Consider the following 24,460-nt stretch of genomic DNA (forward strand, 5'->3'; position numbering starts at 1 on the left):
TAATGATATGAAAATTACCTTTTAAGCTGTTAGAATTGTTCCCCCGAACTACAAAATGACCATTCTACCCCAAAGACAGTTACATGTCGTTCGCTATCCAACTGCAGTTAACTGTTGTTGTGCCAGCAGCAGTTAATTGTCGTTGCGTTCTAGCTTATACCATAACAACAACTCACATTCCTACACTTATTCAAAGCAAACACACACTGATGTATCAGTCGGATTAGATTTTTTAAGCTAAAATAAAATTACCTAGATATAAACATTGCATGTTAAAAAATATAAAACAATAAATGTTGAATTTATAATATTAGTACAAAAACACAATTAACGAAGGTTAACATGCTCACGTTGAATTTATAACATGAATGATGATAGGAAGGTGTTCCAAGATGCTATGAACTTGATCCAACTGCCTCACTGATTGACATATTTCTATTGGCAGAGCAACAAAATAAGTTAAAAATAACATCTTCGTGTTCTTATCCGGTGGACTAGGGTTGATGGTTTTTTGTTAAGTTTACAACAAATTAACTAAACACGCCTATTTATTGAAGTTTTTGTGCATTGTCGACCACAAAATCTAGGCAAACCTCACCTCACAAAATTGTATGCAACACAGTAAACTGCCACTGGCACCAACGACAATTAACTTATTACGCCATGTTAACAAAGGAAGAACAACACTCTTGACAAAATTGATATTTTTTTATCACAAAAATTTCTTTCATACATTGATCCAATCAGTCATACAGTCATCATCATACATGCATTCATCATTTCTTTTATTATTAATGAATGACTTCAACGTTTTAATTTGAACGACTTCATCATTTAATTTGGTTGAGTAGGATTATGTTTCTTTTAGTACGTTTTGACATCTATAACCAAAACTTACATCCAAATTAAAACCAATGTGTATTAAAATTAAATTAACAAGAAAATCAAGGTGTCCTGTCATTCCTCCTCAACCGCTTCCTCTTTCTAGTTGTAACGCCCCATTTTCCATAACGTTAGAAAATGGTGTTACGTCTTAATACTTAAGTGTCTAACGCGAATTAAGTTCATAAAACTTACTTTTACTAGTAAATTAATTTGGTTACTAAAAATTTAATTTAAATAAATATCTTTCTTGCATTTTTTTTTTTAAATAAAAGTCTTAGCTCTTGATCGTAAAACATAAAAATAAATAAAACACAAGGATATAAAATATGCATCAATATATTCTACACGACGTTAATTATCTTGCCCTTAGGCTTACATACTCAGGCTTGTCAGGGTTAGTTAGATATTTTACAAACACCTGCAAGTTAAAGTACGTCATATTTAAGTCAAACTAATTAAACATAATGAGAGATAACTAGTTTTTCGATTCCTATGGTTGTCCTACTTATTCCTGTGCATATCAGTGTTTGGGACACCATATCCAATTCCCAAACTGCATCTCCTATTTCCTCCAGACACTCAATCCTTCGGTTCCCCGAGTGACTCAATGACTTCCCAGACATTATCTGCAAATTGTAAGGGTGAAATACTCGCACACAAGGTTAACTAAATGCTAATAATATTACATGATGATACATAATATTTTATAGTTACATGTAATATTTTTTTAAATAAAGAAATATATAACAAAATTATACATGTAATTTCTTTCACTATAAAATCCTTCAAAAATTAATATAACCACATAGAAATTAAATAATCACAAGAAAATATAAATCAATTGAGAACACAAAAATCTATGGCAACCACACACATCAAAGTTAGTCAAAACAAAGATCACTTAACACTATCATAATCAATACAAAGGTTATAGTTTTGACTTGTTAGTAGCATCTTGGTTAAACCTACTCCATGGAGACCTCTATTATGAGTGTAAGGCCGTCTCAACTGCCATAACATGATTGTTTGAAATGAGTAGATATACAATCTCTACTCCAACCATTCTGGCCCGATCGCTGCACCTTATTATAGATAGTCCTGCACAGTCAGGTATCACTGCGTCGGGTATTATGATTTCCTCCAGTTAGAGAAGCTATCACTAACTATTGGTAGGAGTTCAAAACGCCTGTGATCCCCAGAAGGTCTGTAGTCGACCCAACCGAACCTATCCTCAGTCTTATATACGTTATCGTATTATAAGAAACAACCTGTATTACTCTTTACAAAAATTATTATTTTTGTAAATCTTCAACACAACTGTTTTCATCAACAATCAACTTAACAATTTAATTGTCAAAAGTCATAAATGTACCTTAAGAGAAATTTCTTCAAATAAAATTAATAATAATAACTGTGAGTTAGTTATAAGATAAATAAATTAAGAAAAATATATTATATATACTTACAATACCACGTTTAACTGATTACTTATCATATATATATGTATGCATAATATTTAGAATGTTTTCTAGAATTTCTTCTTTCTATTTACTGTCCGTTTCAATAAATAATATAAATAATCAAATTTGCTCATTAATAATATATATTTAAAACAGATTAATACTACAATTAAATACACAAATTTTCTTAATCTCATGTGATAATATACATATATATCTTGGGCGTTCTCTAAAGTATATCCCCTTACCTTTGAGCTTTTCAAATCTTGAGTAATCACCTTCTTCAATCACCTAATTACTCATCAAAATAACTATCTCTTAACTAGCTATCATTATAATAAACACTAATTATTAAATGCTAAATATTTAAGAATTATAGAGTTAACTATATATTTGGAACGTAACAGCATGAACATTGAAAAAAATTCTAAAGACAATTTTTCCAATAGCTACAATGAACTAGTTAATACAAGTGGTGATATCAGTTTATTCTTTCTTTCTTATTCTAAAAGAATAACTTTAGAAATTTTAACATGATGAATTTCTCCTAATTTTAACCAAAACTTCCATAAATAATTATTAGTTAATAAAACTTTAAAAATAAATTCTAATACCTACCATTTATATATATATATACATATATATATATATATATATATATATATATATATATCAATAGATACAACTTAATTAAATTTACATAATTAATATAGTCAAGTGTTTAAACTCCTAAATGTGTAGTAAGAATTTAATAAATAAATTCATGTTTCTAATCTTTAAAGAAAATGACTATTCCATTTTAATCAACTCCATCACTAAAAATATGGCTAACATAACTCATTATTTTTGGTTAATTTGTGAAGATCTAGTGAGATTTATAGTTTTGATTCTCTAAGGCATAACATTAATTTCAACAAAAGTTTATTGAAAGGCCAAATTATTTTATAGTGGTTAGCTAAGTTACATGAATAAACATTTTGGACTAAAATAATACAAACAAAACAAAGGAATAAAAGAACTAGTTTATTTTTGGAATATTAAACAAAGTAGTTAAAAAGAGTAGAGAGAACTAAGAGTTACCTAGTTTTAATTATGCTGTTGTGTATGTGCAAGCTTGTGATTAACAAAGAATACAAGATGCCTATTTATAGCAAAACAAGTGAAATCTTTTGTGGTGCAAAGAAACAACACGTGTTTAGTTCATTCACAGTAAGAGATATGCTTAAGTTGCTAATTCAGTAAAATTCATGCATGCCACGCCATTGGATAAGCTAATTCTTATCAACATAGTGTTCATACTTATCTAATACTGTTTTTAAAAAATCATAAATAATATAATTAATCATATAATCCTATCATATATATTTTTATGGTTTCAAAAATATATTTATTTATTTATTTCGGTAATAAAATTTATACAGTCGAGCAAATCGCTGTCCGAAATCCGGTAGAATTTTAAGCTGAAATTTTTATCATAGCTTGTTATGATATTATAGTACTAATATATAACATTATCTTTCCTAAATTCACTCTCTAAAAAGAATTTAATTAACAGTTAATTCAGAATAAAATACCGCAAAAACACACTAAATAATGCATAAAAAAATAGGGTGTCACATTACTACCCCACTTAAAAAAATTTCGTCCTCGAAATTGTATACCTTGAAATAAATATGGATATTGCAATCTCATATTATCCTCTAACTCCCACGTTGAATCTCCGGTTACTTGATCCCATAGAATGTTGACCAACAAAATCTGCTTCCCTCTTAGTTGTTTGATTCTTCTATCTTCGATCCTTACAGGAGACGTCTCGTATGACAAGTTCTCTTTTAACGGGACTTCATCGGGTTCAATTATGTGAGATGGATCAGGGACATACTTCCTTAATTGTGAAACATGCAACACATTGTGAATATTTGAAAGAAAAGGAGGTAAAGCAATTTGATAGGCTACTGGACCAATGCGACGAATAATTTGGTATGGCCCAATGAATTTTGGAGTGAGTTTTCTGGCCTTAATAGCTCTACCTACCCCAGTCGTTGATGTGACTCTCAAAAATACATGTTCTCCTTCCTGAAATTCAAGAGGTCTTCTTCTCCGATCAGAATAGCTTTTCTGTCTGCTTTGTGCAACCTTCATCTTCTCGCGAATTTGTTTAACTTTCTCAGTTGTCTGTTGAACAATTTCTGGTCCAAACATGATGCTCTCTCCATCTTGATACCAACACAACGGTGTCTGACATTTTCTCCCATACAAAGCTTCATAAGGTGCCATTCCTATGCTTGAGTGGAAACTATTATTGTATGTAAACTCGATCAATGGTAGTAAATCGTCCCAACTCCCTCTATTGTCTAGAACACATGCTCTCAACAAGTCTTCTAGAGATTGAATTGTTCTTTCAGTTTGTCCATCCGTCTGAGGGTGATACGCTGAACTTATTCTTAATTTTGTCCCCAATGCTTGTTGTAAACTCTGCCAAAAGTGAGATGTAAATTTTGGATCTCGGTCTGAAACAATACTTGAAGGTACCCCATGTAATCTGATGATTTCCTTGATATAAATCTCAGTTAACTTGTCCACATTGTAGTTAATATTCACTGGTAAGAAATGTGCTGATTTGGTTAGTCTGTCTACGATAACCCAAATTGAATCAAAATTATGTCTGGTTCTCGGCAATCCCACAACAAAATCCATCGAAATACTCTCCCACTTCCATTCTGGAATGTCCAACGATTGAAGCATACCGGCTGGTCTTTGATGTTCCACTTTTGCTTTTTGGCATGTTAGACATGAAGCAACATACTCCGCCACTTGCTTTTTCATTCCGGGCCACCAAAACCTTAGCTTCAAATCTTGGTACATTTTGGTTGCTCCTGGATGAATACTCAATGTACTCTTATGTGCTTCGTCTAAAATTAGTTTCCTCGTTTCTAAATTATTTGGGATACAAACTCTCCCATTGCATCTCTAAATCCCATCAGTTCCCAAACTGAATTATGCTGCTCTTTCTTCACTAACAGTACTGGAGCTCCCCAAGGTGATACACTTGGTCTAATGAACTGTTTTGACAACAAATCTTCAAGTTGGGTTTTTAACTCTGCTAACTCAGTAGGTGACATTCTATATGGTGCGATGGAGATCGGACCTGATCCAGGGATTAGATCGATCGAAAACTCGATATCCCTTACCGGGGGTAAACCAGGAACGTCTTCTGGAAATACTTTCGGAAAATCATTCACTATTGGGACTTGGTTCAAAACGTTTTCTCTCGCAACTTCTACAGAAGATAATAACATGTACCCTTGAGCTCCTTCTTTTGAAGAAGTTATATCATGATTAGCAGATATAAGCTCGGAATTCCCAGAATCAGGAAACACTACAGTTTTACGTGCACAGTCTAAAAAGATATGGTTGAAAGATAACCAATCCATGCCTAAAATCACATCTAATTGTGTTAAAGGCAAACATATCAAGTCAACAAGAAATTTCCTATTGTGGATGACAAGAGGACATTTTAAACAAACAGTGTTTGCAACTATGGGTTTAGCAGTTGCAGTAGAAATGATTAAATCAAAAGGCAATGTTGTTACAAACAAACTCAATTGTTTCACACGATCTATTGAGATAAAAGAATGAGTTGCTCCAGAATCGAATAGTACAGTTAAGAGATTACCCGTCATATCGCAACTACCTTGTATAAGATCTTTAGATTGAGAAGCCTCAACACCACTTAGAGTATAAACCCTTCCTTTCTCCTTTGGCCTTGCAGCTCTCACATTGTTCACCACGGGTTCAACTTTTTGGTTCCTGCATTCCCTGGCCATGTGTCCTATATCCCCACATTTGAAACACTTTATTCCTGTTTCAGGACAAGTGTTAGCCAAATGATCTTGTTTTCCACATTTGTAGCACCTTCGAGTGAGTTCTTGATTCTGGTTTTGGTTTGATCCATTTCCAATGGCTGGTGTAACTGGACGATAGGGTCGCTGATTCTGATTATTACTCGCAGTTCGAGAGTAAGGCCTTTTATACGGCTGCTTTCCTTTATGATTCCACCCTTAAGTTGGATATTTAGACCTAGATGGTCCACCCACACTTCCTCGATTGATTCCACCTTCCTTCATTGCTTCTATCTTCCTGCATTTTTCTACAAGTGGTTGGAATTGACGAATTTCTAGTGGCAAGACAGATTCTTTGATGCTATGCTTCAGTCCACCTTCAAATCGTTCACATAGCCAATCTTCATCGACCTGGTCCTGAAAGAAACGAAAATATTTTGCCAACGACTCAAACTTTGCTGCATATTCTCCAATCGTCATTCCTCCTTGTTTCAGGGTCAGAAATTCTTGTTCCTTTGCAGTCCTAGCACTTCTAGGAAAATACTTGTCGAGAAATTTCGTACGAAATATTTCCCAAGTAATATCTTGATTGTTAGCTTCAATCATCTTGCGAGTTCCTTTCCACCAGTATTCGGCATTTCCCAATAGTAAGTAAGATGCATATGTTACCTTTACTTCGTCAGGACATCTCAACACAGTGAATATCTTTTCTATCTCTTGGAGCCATAAGTCAGCTTTCTCTGGTTCGGTTTCTCCAAGAAATTGTGGAGGATCGTGACGTCTGAAATCTATCAATCCTTTATTTTCAGCGTTTTGTTCTTCCCTTTGTTGCTTTCGAATATCCCTTTCAGCCTTTGCAGCAGTTTGTTCTGCAATGATTGCTGCCATTTTTTCCATAGCTTGAATAGCTCTTCCCATACCTCCTTCGGTATTGCTTGCCTCTCCGTTTTCGGCTTCTATATGATTATTTCTACGACTCATTGGGTCCCTAAAAGTCCTAATTAGTTAGAACCTAATTATTAAATAATATAATAATCTATACAAAGTTAGTACAAACAAACGCAATTAGTACAGACATCCTCTAACGTTCCCGAAAGAATCAACCGTGCTCTGATACCACTAATGTAACGCCCCATTTTCCATAACGTTAGAAAATGGTGTTACATCTTAATACTTAAGTGTCTAACGCGAATTAAGTTCATAAAACTTACTTTTACTAGTAAATTAATTTGGTTACTAAAAATTTAATTTAAATAAATATCTTTCTTGCATTTTTTTTTTTAAATAAAAGTCTTAGCTCTTGATCGTAAAACATAAAAATAAATAAAACACAAGGATATAAAATATGCATCAATATATTCTACACGACGTTAATTATCTTGCCCTTAGGCTTACATACTCAGGCTTGTCAGGGTTAGTTAGATATTTTACAAACAACTGCAAGTTAAAGTACGTCATATTTAAGTCAAACTAATTAAACATAATGAGAGATAACTAGTTTTTCGATTCCTATGGTTGTCCTACTTATTCCTGTGCATATCAGTGTTTGGGACACCATATCCAATTCCCAAACTGCATCTCCTATTTCCTCCAGACACTCAATCCTTCGGTTCCCCGAGTGACTCAATGACTTCCCCGACATTATCTGCAAATTGTAAGGGTGAAATACTCGCACACAAGGTTAACTAAATGCTAATAATATTACATGATGATACATAATATTTTATAGTTACATGTAATATTTTTTTAAATAAAGAAATATATAACAAAATTATACATGTAATTTCTTTCACTATAAAATCCTTCAAAAATTAATATAACCACATAGAAATTAAATAATCACAAGAAAATATAAATCAATTGAGAACACAAAAATCTATGGCAACCACACACATCAAAGTTAGTCAAAACAAAGATCACTTAACACTATCATAATCAATACAAAGGTTATAGTTTTGACTTGTTAGTAGCATCTTGGTTAAACCTACTCCATGGAGACCTCTATTATGAGTGTAAGGCCGTCTCAACTGCCATAACATGATTGTTTGAAATGAGTAGATATACAATCTCTACTCCAACCATTCTGGCCCGATCGCTGCACCTTATTATAGATAGTCCTGCACAGTCAGGTATCACTGCGTCGGGTATTATGATTTCCTCCAGTTAGAGAAGCTATCACTAACTATTGGTAGGAGTTCAAAACGCCTGTGATCCCCAGAAGGTCTGTAGTCGACCCAACCGAACCTATCCTCAGTCTTATATACGTTATCGTATTATAAGAAACAACCTGTATTACTCTTTACAAAAATTATTATTTTTGTAAATCTTCAACACAACTGTTTTCATCAACAATCAACTTAACAATTTAATTGTCAAAAGTCATAAATGTACCTTAAGAGAAATTTCTTCAAATAAAATTAATAATAATAACTGTGAGTTAGTTATAAGATAAATAAATTAAGAAAAATATATTATATATACTTACAATACCACGTTTAACTGATTACTTATCATATATATATGTATGCATAATATTTAGAATGTTTTCTAGAATTTCTTCTTTCTATTTACTGTCCGTTTCAATAAATAATATAAATAATCAAATTTGCTCATTAATAATATATATTTAAAACAGATTAATACTACAATTAAATACACAAATTTTCTTAATCTCATGTGATAATATACATATATATCTTGGGCGTTCTCTAAAGTATATCCCCTTACCTTTGAGCTTTTCAAATCTTGAGTAATCACCTTCTTCAATCACCTAATTACTCATCAAAATAACTATCTCTTAACTAGCTATCATTATAATAAACACTAATTATTAAATGCTAAATATTTAAGAATTATAGAGTTAACTATATATTTGGAACGTAACAGCATGAACATTGAAAAAAATTCTAAAGACAATTTTTCCAATAGCTACAATGAACTAGTTAATACAAGTGGTGATATCAGTTTATTCTTTCTTTCTTATTCTAAAAGAATAACTTTAGAAATTTTAACATGATGAATTTCTCCTAATTTTAACCAAAACTTCCATAAATAATTATGAGTTAATAAAACATTAAAAATAAATTCTAATACCTACCATTTATATATATATACATATATATATATATATATATATATATATATATATATATATCAATAGATACAACTTAATTAAATTTACATAATTAATATAGTCAAGTGTTTAAACTCCTAAATGTGTAGTAAGAATTTAATAAATAAATTCATGTTTCTAATCTTTAAAGAAAATGATCAACTCCATCACTAAAAATATGGCTAACATAACTCATTATTTTTGGTTAATTTGTGAAGATCTAGTGAGATTTATAGTTTTGATTCTCTAAGGCATAACATTAATTTCAACAAAAGTTTATTGAAAGGCCAAATTATTTTATAGTGGTTAGCTAAGTTACATGAATAAACATTTTGGACTAAAATAATACAAACAAAACAAAGGAATAAAAGAACTAGTTTATTTTTGGAATATTAAACAAAGTAGTTAAAAAGAGTAGAGAGAACTAAGAGTTACCTAGTTTTAATTATGCTGTTGTGTATGTGCAAGCTTGTGATTAACAAAGAATACAAGATGCCTATTTATAGCAAAACAAGTGAAATCTTTTGTGGTGCAAAGAAACAACACGTGTTTAGTTCATTCACAGTAAGAGATATGCTTAAGTTGCTAATTCAGTAAAATTCATGCATGCCACGCCATTGGATAAGCTAATTCTTATCAACATAGTGTTCATACTTATCTAATACTGTTTTTAAAAAATCATAAATAATATAATTAATCATATAATCCTATCATATATATTTTTATGGTTTCAAAAATATATTTATTTATTTATTTCGGTAATAAAATTTATACAGTCGAGCAAATCGCTGTCCGAAATCCGGTAGAATTTTAAGCTGAAATTTTTATCATAGCTTGTTATGATATTATAGTACTAATATATAACATTATCTTTCCTAAATTCACTCTCTAAAAAGAATTTAATTAACAGTTAATTCAGAATAAAATACCGCAAAAACACACTAAATAATGCATAAAAAAATAGGGTGTCACACTAGTCAACAAATATGTAGTGATTGGTATACATGTAGTCCTAATCCTACTGAAGACATCACAATACTTCTCGGCTGTCAAGTCACCACTGAATCGCGCATATCTCTAGCATGCTTCTGATTAATGACATGTTCTTCATTAGCCGGCCTAGAAAGATCTCCCTCGATAGGTGAGAATACCTTTCAGTGAGATACCAAAAGGTACCACGCCACATACCCCTGGTGCCTATTTCCACGGAGACTCCACATCCAGACCCCACTATGGTTGAGGTATGATGTGCAAACATGAGTCCATGGTATTGATTCTGTGTAGGATCAACCACCTATGACAGGATCGTCTGTGAGCCCTCTAAACAATCAGGGTTCATACGCCTCTTCCCAGTCTAGTAGGGTTCTCTGCCATTCTCTTCTCGTTGGCGCCTATGTTAGTTCTCAAACATATCTACACAACAAAAAAACAGGAAAAAATCAATGAAAAACTCATTCAGGTATTTCATTAAAAACTTGTACAAAATATTCAACATTGATTCATTGTGTTGTTTCAAATTTTAAGCAACCACATTTAACTTAAACCTAATCAAAACAACATTAACACCCAAAACATTCAAATACGTGATCACAACCTAACAAAAACATCAATTATCTCTACAACCCTAAACACTAACAATTTACCATTTTTTTTTTTATTAAAAAAGCATATAACACTAACAATGTGAATACAAGGAATTTTGATATTGGTTAGAAATAAGACTTTTCGTCTCTAATTCATTGTAAGTTGTGAAGGATTTTATTAAGTCACAAAAATATGCCAGTAATTCAAAAAATTAAAAGCTGATCTTACATCAACCTTTTTTTTTGTTTTTAATTTGACTCCCTATTTTTCTTTTATATGAACAAACTTGACTAAAGTCCCCGTGAGATTGATTCACCTTAAGAGGTTAATTACTAGGCATTATGTCACTTTAAAAAAAAAAAAAAGTGCTAAAATGACTCATTTAAAAGATTTTTTTTTTCTTATCCACAATAAGAACTAAAATTTTAATCAAATACATGTTAGGAACTAAAATGACTCAATTTTTTTTTTTTTTTTTTTTTTGGGGTTTCTGCTATAGTTTTGCTGAGTTTTTCACGGCTGCCCTAAGATTTTTAGTTCATTCCGACACTGGTTTTTTTGTAGCTCTGGTGGTGCTGTTGTGCTACTGTTTCAGCCCTGTTATGTTGCCGCTGTTTTTGTCCGTTTCACTATCAGTTGGCTTGGGGGCTGTAGCAGTTTAGTAGAGGCCTTGTTGTCCATTGTTTTGTATTTCATCGGTGGCTAGCTCAATGTGTCTTGTACATGCTATCCGTTAATAATATTTTGCTGATTCAAAACAAATAAAAGGTCACAATGAACTCAACACATGAGATCCTTACTCCTTAGTAGTTATTTAAATAAAAGATCATATCATATCCCACCACTAGTTAAGACAAATCATAATATTATTTCACAAATAATAAAAACTTGTGTTGATATACTCAAAATCTAAATACACCAATCATCAAAATATTTTCCATACCCAATAAATGCAGGGATGGAGCCAGAAAATATTCTTGAGGGGGGCAACGAAACTAATGAGGCATGATTTGCTCTCTCGTATTTTGTTTGTTTCACACTTATAGTCGTAGAGCTTGATGAATGATTATTGTAATAGCCTCATCAAGGTAAACAAATTTTGTGGGATATGAGAGTTAAGTCTTATGCATCTTTAAAATAAAGTTAAATTTACCGAAATCACAATAAACTACCGTAATTTTTACAAGCTTACTATAATACCAAACACGCAATGTGTAACTCCACACAATTTGATTTGTGAAATGAGAGAATGTGACTATAGTGTTTATATTTGAAAGTTAAGTTAAGCTATATTTTATTTAAGTTATTTTAATTGACAAAATCATCTTATTTGACATAGAAGTTAAGTGCCATATTTTAACTTTTAAATGAAATGAAACATTCTTTTAAAAAAGAAAGTTGAAACATCAAATTAAAATGTACTCCCTCCGTTTCAAAATGAGTGTCGTTTTAGGTGTTTACACACATATTAAGAAATGCAATGATTAAAAGAAATAGAATGGTTATTTTACCAAATTATCCTTATTAATTATTGGTTAGTTTTAAAAGTAATACTTTGGAAGTAGTGTGCAGAATATTAATTGGAGGGTATAATTGAAAAGAAAAAGTTATTATTGCATTGGAAACTGAAAGCGACATTCATTTTGAAACATTTTTTTTTGGGTAAAGCGACACTCATTTTGAAACGGAGGGAGTACATGAAAAGAAAGGGAAAAAAAGCAAGAAGTGTCAAGTGCTCATAAGCAAGTCGGTTATTCCTCTCTTTGTACAATTGTAAGAATAATATATTAAATATATTGGTATTATATTCTATTATATATTAGTTTGAAAGATGTAATCGTTCATTGGTTAATCCTTTATGAACACGTGTGGCTGGGGTGGCGAGCTCCACAAACATACATGGGGTACTATAGTATTAGAAATTGTTGGGGGTGGCGGCTGCCCCAATACATATATACCTTGCTCCGTCCCTGAATAAATGCAATCTTTAACATACCCATAATAAGAAAGTGGTAATGAATGTTATCAATTGATATAAAAAAAATAAAAAATTTCAAGTTTACAAAAAATTCTGAGCATCTAAAAATCAAATCAGATTTTTCAAATCAATCTCAGTTTAAATCTTCAATAAAGAGGATGTAAATCAAGCTTTTCTATCAAACACCATCAAATAAGTGTTCCAAATCCAGAGGAATTACATATGAACATGCATCAAAAGAGTTTATCATATCCAAAGTTAAAAGTCTGATAGAGTTTACATATGATACTTGACACAAAACGTGAGACATGACATAACAACCAGTCATTCTTTGAGAACTTACCCAAGCATCATATGGTAGGATACTTTTGCAGGAACAACTCATCAGACAAATAAAGCTAGGCTAGAATCCGATAGAAGATATTGGAATTATACCTTTTCTCAATACTAAATCCGAAAGTATCAAGTGCTTCCAGGAGCATTAAAGGATCCCAAAACACATCACCACTTTTAGTTTGTTTGGAGACAGTAGCATAAAGTTAGGTTTTCTTTAAAATGCATGTAAATATTTCATCTTCAGAACTTCTTAAACTCTTCAAGGCATCAACTCTGGTGTCCCATTGGGATTTGGTGATAGCCCTTTTGGCCGGTAATGCCACACAAAAATTGTATTCTATTTGGAAGGATATCAGTAGAACATATTATAGATCTAGTATAAAGTAAACGGTAATGCTTGAAGGTCTAGTACAGATCAAGCAAAAATTTAACATTTGGTTTTATGCAAGCATTACTAATGGATGCAGGTCATAATTATCGAAGAAATAACATTTTCATCAAAAGGATCCCGAAACTTTTTATAGATGTAAAATGTAATGGTCATGTAAAACTGCAATCTATCTAATAAGCAAATGTGCTAAACATAACTTAAATCTACATCATGAGGCAGAAAGCCGTAATTGCTTGTTAGGACTTAAGCCCATGAGAAGAGCCCAACCCAAAAGACTAGTCCAATAGGTGGGAGAACCTCATCAAGGCTTAAGTACCACATCAAGCACTTTGATATACTCGATGTGGGACTCCTAACATTGCCACGCCCTTTAAGAGCCGACGTCCACGACGGCTTTCACTCTATCGGCACTGACCCGATGGTAGCCCTTTCCTTTTTGGCTGCTTCACTCACCTATCAGTATTCGGTGTAACACCTTAATCCAGCCTATAGGTAGCCCTTTCCGTGGTCCAACTCTCAATAATAACTCTCAATGAAAATGACTCTCAATGAAAGCACCAATTGTTAGGACTTAAGTCCATGAGAAGAGCCCAACCCAAAAGACTAGTCCAATAGGTGGGAGAACCTCATCAAGGCTTAAGTACCACATCAAGCACTTTGATATACTCGATGTGGGACTCCTAACACTACCACTGAATTCTGCAATTTCCAACTCCAGATTTGGTTCACTTGCAATGGTAGTGATAGAATCAACCAAATTGGAAGGCTTCTCAACAACCTTCGAGCATGGTGGAAGATCTTGATTTTGTTCACCTGCAATGTCTAGTACGAGATCAACAACACAATCGGCAACTCGGAAAGGCTTCACCTCCAACATTGAGGATTCACATGCTTCCTCCGTTTCTTCATCTAACACAGGCAAGAGATGCCGCCATTCAGGCTTGAAACGCCATAAGAGATCAGTTGTAAAGGTGTCCCAATTTGATTGTGGATGACGGCGAGACCACCACAACCACCATCTGAGAGCACCACCACGCATAGCCAGTGCAGCCACTATCATCTTCATCGCATCTGATGTTCCTCTTGCCCTAAAGTATTTTTCAGTACAGAGAATCCACCAATATGCATCATCTTCTCCATCAAAAATAGAAAACTCCATTATCAACTTCAATTAGCGGGAATGAGAACAAAATGAAAGCACCAAATGATATGACCCAATTCGAGTAGGGATCACACTCCAAAAATTAAGAGAGAAAACTAGAGATAAACGAAAAGAAATTCATTATATTTTTCATTGATTCTAATAATGAGGCATACAATGCTTATATAGACTTGTGCATACTCATAGTAAGATAAGTGCACCCTAACATACTCAATATTATCCCCTAACAATATACCTTCTAGATCCTTCTTGATTAAGGTGAGTCATAATAACTTCTAGAACTATCTGAGTCACCACATTTGTACTCCTTATTCTAATATCCTATCATTGCTCCATTGTTATATCTTTACTCGCCATTTTCTCAATTTTTGCAATCAAATGCTTTATATATACACTCTTTCTCATTAAGAAAGGTAAATTAACTCAAAAACATAATCAATTGTGGGTAAAAGCATAGAGCAGAGGGTAATTACATAGTTCAAACAAAATTCACCAACTTTATACATTATTCTTTGTAGTATTTGAAGAAATAGGTAAAGGATTTGTATATTTACAATCTACAAATTACAATAGTTGCCAAAATATGAGTATTTTTCGTATGACAATTCCAAATAAGTCCAACAATGCCAACTTTAATATCAAGATGCACACTCACAAATCTAACGGCTTCTTGTTTCGACTTTTTTTGACTAACAAGATCTCAGGTGTTTGGCTCATGAAAATTGCTTTAAAATCTATGTTTTAATGATTTGACTGAAGCATGGAAATGAAGTATTCTTTAATATAAAGAGAAACACCCAACTAAATAAGATGAAGAATGGCAACATATTATTTTTAGTTTTTTGAAATATGTGAACCAACAGATTTGAGACGCCCATAAGGATCCAACAGATTTGAGATGACCATTCACAAATCTGACGGCTTCTTGTTTTGAGTTGAGCACGCTCCCTCTTGTGTTTTTAATCAAAGAAATCACACTTGACTTGAACTGATAAAAAAATATGTAGCTGATGATTGACCAAACAACACACTTGGTAGATGACGACGACGAAGAAATAAAATTAATCTTCAACATGCTGCGCAACAAAGTGTTCCCTGAAAGGTTCAGAGATTAGACCAAGATTAAAAAAAAAAAAACGCAAGATATGAGTTAACAGAGAAGAGATCTAGGTTGTGGAATCATAAATGAAAAGGCATATACCTGTTATTAAAACAAAGGAACAAAGACGTTAAAACAAACTCATGGCAGCATGCTTTGTCTATGTTGAATTTCAAAGCCTAAATCCAAGAGACAAAATATTATATCTACGTTAAAACAAACAATGGAGCAGCAGCTGCAGCAAGTGAATTTTGAAATTTGTAACCCTAAATCCAAGAGAGAAATTTTATGTATTTATAGCAAATTTAGAGAAGCAATTGGTGGGCCATTTATTTATAAACAAGGTTCCTAAAATAAATAAGGTTGGTTTTTTTTTTATTTCTTTTGCCACCCTACTTACTTTTCATGTCCCCTCCAATTTGACCATTTTATCCCATTTGAAGTTTAAAACCGGAAGCATATTTTATATATTGTTTTCGGATTATAAAATTTGAATTATGCTTTACTAGGTTTTCAATTACAATAACATAAATTATTAAAATTGCAAAAATTAAAATGACAATTTAAAGAGACATAAAATAACTTGGCAAGAATTAAACAAATTTTATTGTTTGATCAAGAATTCATTTACATTAACATAACACTTATTACAACAAAATTTTACACACATAATGCTAAATCTACGGTGCAATAAAATGGATGAAGAATAAGGAAAATATTTGGCATCCCTCTCGCACACCCTTCAGAGAAGATAGGAATAAAAAAATATTGCAAATAATGAGGGGCTGATTATATAATCGAAAATAATTCCCATATTAATTGGATTATATAACCTGAAACATTCCCAAATCGTGTAAAAACTTGTACTCTAGAGGGTTTGGTTCAATTGAATTATATGTGGTCAACGACACACCGACATTTTTCCGTATTACATATTGCACCAACATTTTATGTGGTCCACGACGCACAAAAAAAATCTACAAATTGACCTGTTTTATTCATTTTCAAACCTCACCATAGAACCATTACCACTTATCAAGTAGATGTAAGTATCCAACTAGTTGTAAAACCTAATCTGTTTAGGCTCCACATTGATGTCACATAGTCTGGATTTAATGGCCAACTTGACCAAATAAACGGACGGCTAAACCATAGTGAAAAAAAGGTGCGTGACCATTGTTGACTGCCATTGATCGTCGATCGACTAAGGTTGAAGTGTCAGGTTCACACATATAATGTTCCTGTACAACTATGACGTGAGAACAATGTTCTTCATATTTGGTTAACTTTTCTTGCAACTTCAATACTTGGTTAACTTTTCTTACAAGTTGCAACTTCTATACATGAAAATCATATCAATTGTGGAGGGAATTTTCCCGATCACAATCATGTTCCATTTACAAATCTTAGGATCAAGGGGCAACAAATTTGAACAAACAACTAATTCCTTTCTCAGTTATCAGGTTAAAGGATAAGGAAAACAAATTAGAGTAAAATCATATTTAGAAATAGAATAAGATCTATGTCTTTTTTTTGGAAAACAAATAGATCTGATTTCCCGCACAAACTCATACTTCACTCAACCATGAGGGTACATATTGATAGATCTTATTCTATCTGCTATGCAATTGATTAGAATTCGGCCACATTTTTAAAAGCAAAAATAGAATAAGATCTTTGTCTTTTTTTTTGGAAGAAGAATAAGATCTTTGTTATAGGTGAAAATGCCGACAAAACCCTTCTTGCATTAAACATTAAATCAGATGAAATAAGAGCCTACAAATAGGTTAGAAGTTGAAAGTATAGAAAAAATATAAGTAGAAAAAATCATATAGGTAAGGAGTAAAATCAAAACAATTGGACGGAAGTAGAAAAAATCATATGGGTAAGGAGTAGAACATAAATGGGCATATGAATTGTTTATGATGCAAATATTCCACTGTTTTCGTGTCTTCTTGTGGGTATAATATAAATGGTAAAAGTGTGTTGTTCGGCACTATGCGAATTTGCACCCTTCGTTTGGATATGGGGTTGGTCATGAGAGTCTACCTCTCCTACTCCGTCATCTTGTATTTCCATCTTCTCCGAATGGTGTGCGAAAGGGATGACAAATATTTTCTTTATTATTCTCCCTCCATCATCTTGTAATAAGTGTTATGTTAATGATAAAATTTGTTTGATTATTGCCGATTTATATTATGTCTGTTTAAATTGTCATTTTAATTTTTGCAAATTTAAATAATTTACTTTATTGTAATTTTTTGGTGGTGTCCAGGGTTCGAACCCCAGACCTTGCATATATTATGCATTGTCCTTACCAATTGAGTTAAGCTCACGGGGACTTATTTTATTGTAAATGAAAAACTAGATAAACACAATTCAAATTTTATAATCCGAAAAAAAATCAAATATGCTTCGGGTTATAAAATCCAAACCGGATAAAATGGTCAAATTGGAGGGGGCATGAGAAGTAAGTAGGGTGGAAAAAGAAATTAAAAAAAAAACACCAACCTTATTTATTTTAAAAATCTTGTGTATAAATGGCCCACCAAATCTCTCTCACTTTGCTATAAATACATAAATTCTATCTCTTGGCACTTTGCAAAACACACTTGCAGCAGCAATGCTCCACGAGTTTCTTTCTTTTAGCGTAGTTCCTTTGTTTTAACAACAGGTATATACCTTTTCATTTATGATTTCACAACCCAGATCTCTGCTTATTCATATGTTTTTTTTTTTTTAATCTAGATCTGAATCTCTCCAACTTGCAGGGAACACTGTAATGAGCAACATGTTAGAATATTATTTTTATTTCTTCGTCGTCATCATTAACGAGTGTGATTTCTTTGATTAAAGTCAATGGAGATGCAAATTCATAATCATCTAGTTGGGTGTTTCTCTTTGTCCGCCTCATTTCCACCCTATAATCAAATCATTAAAAAAAAATTTAAAGAAATTTTCAACTCCACAAATCAAGCTCAAGTTGAAACAAGATGCTGATTTGTGAGTGTGCATCTCCATATATGTTAGCTTCTTTTTTTCATTGATAGAGTACCAAAAACTATATAGAAGATTTGATTTGATTTTTGAATAGGTGGAACTCAAGCAATTAAAGACCTTGCAAAAGGATTGAACTTGAAGGGTTATCCAGAAACCCCTATTTCACCTAATAGGTTTTTTGAAGTACTCTCTGATGATCTTCTAACACTCAATAAAAATCTTCAGTCTGTAAGTACTTATTTTCTTTCTATATTCATGTTGTGTGCCATTTTTTACTACCCGGCTTAGTTGCTTATAATTGTGTCCTGTCTTGTCTGTTTGAGTATTTCTGTTGTTCTTTTGACGTCAACAGACCAGAATGATTTGATTGTAGGGTGGAAATGATTTGATTTTTGTTGCCTATATGTTAGTTTTATCTGATGAAGATGCTCTTGATAGATTGTAGGCGCAGAGAATCCAGTTTAATATCTGCAACTGAGCAGATCTTTAGTGCTGGTGGGAAGAGAATGAGACCGCCTCTTGTGTTCTTGGTGTCAAGGGCGACCGCAGAGCTACATGGCCTTGAGTAAGTATAGAAATCTATCTTTCTCCCTGTCACACGCTTGCACACACAAAGAGAAGTCATTTTCTTGTCCTGAAAATTCTATGTCTATGACAATAAAAATTTAGAAGATTCATGTTGAAATGAATGATTGCAGGGATCATACTGTAAAGCATCGACGTTTAGCTCAGATAGTTGAAATGATTCCTACTGCAAGTTTGATACATGATGATGTGTTAGATGTGAGTGACCTAAGAAGTGGTAAGCTAGTGATACTTGTTTAGAAATGGCCGTTTAATCTTATTGACATCACTATATTTTGTTTTTGATCTTGTTTGGCATTGTGCATGCCCTAAAGAATTTTTTCTCATACTTTACAGTCGTTTTGATTTTAATCCTCGACAACCATGTTATAATTTATTTAATCAAGAATTTCCTTTACATCTCATACATATGTCCTGAAACTTTGTTGTAATTTGGAATCGAACATTGTTGCTCATTGTATGAGTCATTACATGTCGGTGTTAAGTTTTGTAATAAAAGTGTTTAATATGAGAAAAGAAGAAAATATGATCATGATAATAAAGTGTATCTATATAGTATATATGGATAGATCTGTTGTTTTAATTTTTTTTTAATTTACTTTTTTTTCCTTCAGTAAGCTATGTTCTATTGATGACGGAATCAATTAAGATAATCAATTTTCGATCCTTTGCCAAGCACAACAATGGGAACTTCATCGTGTCAACATGACAAAAATATGGTCGACAATTGATGATGGCGACCAAGTGCAGCTATGTATTGATGACCAAATCAATCAAAATCACCAATTTCTGATCCGTTGCCAAGTACAACGGTGTGAACTTCATCGCGTCAACAAGACAACAAAGATTCTTTTAGCATGGTTGACAGTTGATGATGGCAAGTGGCTTTGATGCTAATACATTTTGGATTGTTAGGTTTATTTGGAAGTGTGATATAGGAAAAATACTCATAATTTGGCAACTATTGTAATTTGTAGATTGTAAATATACAAATCCTTTACCTATTTCATCAAATACTACAAAGAATAATTTATAAAGTTGGTGAATTTTGTTTGAACTATGTAATTTCCCTATACTGATCTCTTTGACCCACAATTGATTATGTTTTTGAGTTGGTATACCTCTCTTAACCAGAGTGTTATATAAAGCATTTGAGTCAAAAATAGAGAAAATGATGAGAAGATATATAACATGCTGATCAGAAAAGATAACAATAGAGCAATTACGGCTTTCTGGGTCATGATCTGGATTTAGGTTATGTTTAGCACATTTACTTAGATAGACTGCTCTTTTACATGACCACACCATTTTACATCTATAAATCTAATACTAAATCCTGATGACAAAGTGCCAAAAGCATTAAAAAAGAAAAAAATTTAGTGATAAAAAAGAACAATAAACACGAACTATCACATGAATGCCAACATTAAACTGAACATTGTTTTTCTCTAAAACATCACTTCAGATACGACATATACCCTGCTTTTGAATTGGTAAGAAGTTTATGTCCTTTTGATGAAAATTCTACTACTTCGATAATTATGATTTGCATCCATTAGTGATGCTCGCATAAAACCAAATGTTAAATTTTTGCTTGTGGAGGAGATTAAAGAGTTACAGTTTGATATTCTTCCAAATACAATACAATTTTTGTGTGGCATTACCGGACAAAAGGGTTTTCACCAAATCCCAGTGGGACGCCAAAATTGATGCCTTGAAGAGTTTGATATGTTCTGAAGATGAAATTTTTGCATGCATTTTAAAGACATATCAGGGAGCATTTGTTGAAGGACGATTCTAGCCTAGCTACATACACCATTTTATTTGTCTGATGAGTTATTCCTACAAAAGTATGTGGATCATTTTGAGGATAAATCATCGTGACTATTAAAGCTATATCAGGGAGGAGGATGCTAGCATATGATGCTTGGGTAAATTCTCAAAGAGTGGCTGGATTTGTTACGTCATGTCTCTCGTTTTGTTCTCTTAGACTTTTAACTTTGGATACATGTTCATGTGCAATTCCTCTTGATTTGGCACTTATTTGATATGGTGTTTGATAGAAAAGCTTGATTTACATCCTCTTTATTGAAGATTGATTTGAAAAATCTGGTTTGATTTTTAGATGCTCAGACGGTTTTTTGTAAACTTAAAATTTTATACTTTTTTAAGAGCGTTGCTATATAACGCGACAACGATTTCCCGAATACTTCCCGAGTGCCCCATCACTGTTAGATCTTCACTTTAGCATAAGTAGGAGCGGTTGTAGAATTCATGAGTGGGTCCTGTTTAAGAAGCTTTGATATATTTTCTTTTTACATAACCATTTGCCATTTTGCCTCCTTTACTTCATCCTTATCCTTATATTTATCCTTCTATCAAAACAATCAACCTGCATATAAACAGTACAAAACAACACCAAATCTCTCCTCCCATTTCTTGCAACAAGTCTTGCATAATTTAGACTGCACCTAAGTTTTCAGTTTAGTTTTGCTGCCGTGAAATCATTGTGTTAAGTAGTGAGAGAGATGAAGTGATCGTGGTATGTGGATGGAGATTGGAGACGGCGAGATGCTGAGAAATATTATGGTGAGAGAGAAGCTGAATTTGTTTTAATTAAATAATATAATAATAAAATACTGCAAGTTGGTGTGCTACAGTGCTTGTACAGGTTCGTGAAAATTTCGTGATAAGTTCTTTCGCGATATGTAGCATTTCTCTTTTTTTAATATTAATTTGTAATATTCATTACTACTTTCTTATTATGGGTATGTTAAAAATTGCATTTGTTGGGTATGGAAAATATTTTGATGATTGTAGCATGTTTAATTGGTTGTATATGATCTCTTATTTAAATAACTACCAAGGACATTCTCATGTGTTGAGTTCAATGTGACCTTTCATTTGTTTTTAATCAGCAAAATATTATTAACGGATAGCATGTATACCTTTTATAATTTCTTTGTAAATGTGAGTTTTCAGATATTGTTTTTGCTTTGGTTGTTTCTCAGAAATTGAAATATGAAAATCTGAAGCCTAATATCTTTTTCACATTGATTTGTTGTTTACTATATTTGGATTCAACAACCTATGAAGCGCACACTCCTCACATTTAGCGTGCTCCGGTATCGAACACATGCTAAAAGTGGTAAATTGTTGATCGTGAAGACTGAATTTATTATAAAGCTCAGCAAGTTAGTTTATCTGATCTGGGTATTTTCGCTGTTTTTTTTTCATGGATTCGATTTATAGTTTATGAATTGATATGATTTGATTTGTTTTTTGTAGGTGCTTTATGACATTCACTGTATTATTTCGTTCATTGATTTTGAAATTCATATTGCAGGCACGTGAGAAGTCTATGTCATCAAGAAAAAGAACCAAGTTTGATGTTGCCACTGCCATGGAAGAGGCGAGTCCAGTAGCTCATCTTTTGCATTGTAGTGACTCTAAGTTTCTGTCACTATAGGAAGCTTATAGCTTATTTTAACCAAACATACTCTAAATTGTGTTTAGACTAAAAGTTAATTTAAATTATTTTTTGAGGGAAAAGTTAATTTAAATTCTTGTTTTGAAATAAAAATGAGAGTTTATACAGTAAAATGAGAGTTTATAAGGTAAAAGCAGATCTGTTTCAGATATTCTTAAATTATTGATTATTGTTGCATTTAGGGTATAGGTCTATTGTGGTGAAAACAGTATTACAAACTTTGCTCGTGTAATACGAATGATTGATTCTGATGCGTGCATGCGCCTTGTTTTGCTACTCACTTCTGGTAGTTTCTTTTTGTGCAGTTTTCTCAAGCCATTTTTTATCTAGATAATATCATAAGCTTTCAGACTTGTTTTTGGGATAATATTGTATCACTCACTTTCTTCCCCCTTTGTTGCGATATGTTTTTATTCTTCTATATGATTGATTTTAACCTTTGTTCTCAATTTCCAACTTTCACTACAAGAAAATATAAGATATGCTAGGATAACTGTGCTATGGAATGTAACGGTAGCAAATATCAATATAATAAGCTACCATTTCACTGAAATTAGTTTTATTTAGATTTTGTATATTTAAATAATTTTATGTCAAAATCTTTTTTGTTAAAAAAACAAAAGAAACACGTTCACACAGAAAACACGTGCACCATTTCGCTATCTAAGAACAAATTCTTTCACCGTCGTAGATCTCCACCGTAGCACCACCGGAGCGCCGATCTCCACCGTAGCACCACCGGAGCGCCGATCTCCGCCGCAGCACCACCATAGCGCCGATATCCACCACTTCTCCAATCTACCTCTGTATGGGAGTTCTGTTGATCTAACTCTCCAATCTGTCAAATCCGACGAGTTTATCGATCTGTGTTTTCCTTTCATTTCTGATTCATGCAATTTGATCTCTTCCAATACAATCAATTTTCGGATCTATGTTTATTCGGTAAGAACCCTAATTTTTGTACTTTCACCTCAATTTCATCTTCTACATGACTTTCTTCTAATGCTTCACCAATAACCTAGCTTGTTGTCAAATTGATTTGAATTACTATCATTTTCTTTGAATTGCAATGAAAGTGTGTTTGTGTAAGTGAAATATTCAATGAAATCTGTAAATTTTCACTTTTGTTTTTAGTTCAATTCATTCCTCTGCAACCTAGAAACTTGTCTTGGTGTTATTCAAGGTTGAAATTATGTTGTAGTATGTGTGAGTTGTTGTTATGCTGAATCAACCTTGTTAGGGTCTGTTTAGATAAACAGCTTATTTGGAGCTTATAGCAAAAGTACTTTTCATGATAAGCGCTTATCTATAAGGTTACATAAGCTAGTTCTACAACAAATGATAAAATAAAGTTGAATTGTTTTCATGATTTTCATGGTATATTATGGTTACCACGTTATATTGTTCCTTGATAAGTTGTTATCAACTTCTATAGGTTTTGCTGATATCACCCTTAAATAATAGTTATCTCTTAAAGTGCTTTTATTGCATCAGTCGTTTCATTTTCTTTGCTTTTTTTGAAAGAGAATAATCAGA

General features: G+C 32.6%; 2 protein-coding genes and 3 long non-coding RNA genes across 5 annotated transcripts; 1 reads left to right on the plus strand and 4 right to left on the minus strand.

Annotated features, from left to right (window-relative positions):
* Positions 1-1,203: 1,203 nt before the first annotated feature.
* Positions 1,204-3,463, minus strand: LOC146927283 (uncharacterized). Its single transcript, XR_015005631.1, has 2 exons — positions 3,426-3,463; positions 1,204-1,511 (listed from the first exon to the last, which is right to left on the minus strand). It is a non-coding gene; the product is annotated as an uncharacterized LOC146927283 (long non-coding RNA).
* A 246-nt stretch (positions 3,464-3,709) lies between these two features.
* On the minus strand, positions 3,710-7,294 carry LOC146927284 (uncharacterized). The gene has a single exon (XM_085700600.1). It carries the CDS (start codon positions 7,166-7,168, stop codon positions 6,407-6,409), a length of 762 nt encoding a protein of 253 aa, XP_085556726.1. The 5' UTR covers positions 7,169-7,294; the 3' UTR covers positions 3,710-6,406.
* On the minus strand, positions 5,279-6,172 carry LOC146927285 (uncharacterized). Its single transcript, XM_085707053.1, has one exon. The coding sequence runs from the start codon at positions 6,170-6,172 to the stop codon at positions 5,279-5,281; it is 894 nt and encodes a 297-aa protein (XP_085563179.1).
* Positions 7,295-7,524: 230 nt separating the features above from the next.
* Positions 7,525-9,055, minus strand: LOC146927286 (uncharacterized). The gene is made up of 2 exons (XR_015005630.1): positions 8,915-9,055; positions 7,525-7,832 (listed from the first exon to the last, which is right to left on the minus strand). It is a non-coding gene; the product is annotated as an uncharacterized LOC146927286 (long non-coding RNA).
* A 9,397-nt stretch (positions 9,056-18,452) lies between these two features.
* On the plus strand, positions 18,453-20,491 carry LOC146927287 (uncharacterized). Its single transcript, XR_015008190.1, has 6 exons — positions 18,453-18,523; positions 18,621-18,852; positions 18,944-19,077; positions 19,288-19,414; positions 19,548-19,651; positions 20,049-20,491. It is a non-coding gene; the product is annotated as an uncharacterized LOC146927287 (long non-coding RNA).
* Positions 20,492-24,460: the final 3,969 nt, after the last annotated feature.

Source organism: Medicago sativa, chromosome 4 (genome assembly GCF_051527215.1).
Source record: "Medicago sativa cultivar Bolivia chromosome 4, Bolivia_mono, whole genome shotgun sequence".
Lineage (NCBI taxonomy): Eukaryota > Viridiplantae > Streptophyta > Magnoliopsida > Fabales > Fabaceae > Medicago > Medicago sativa.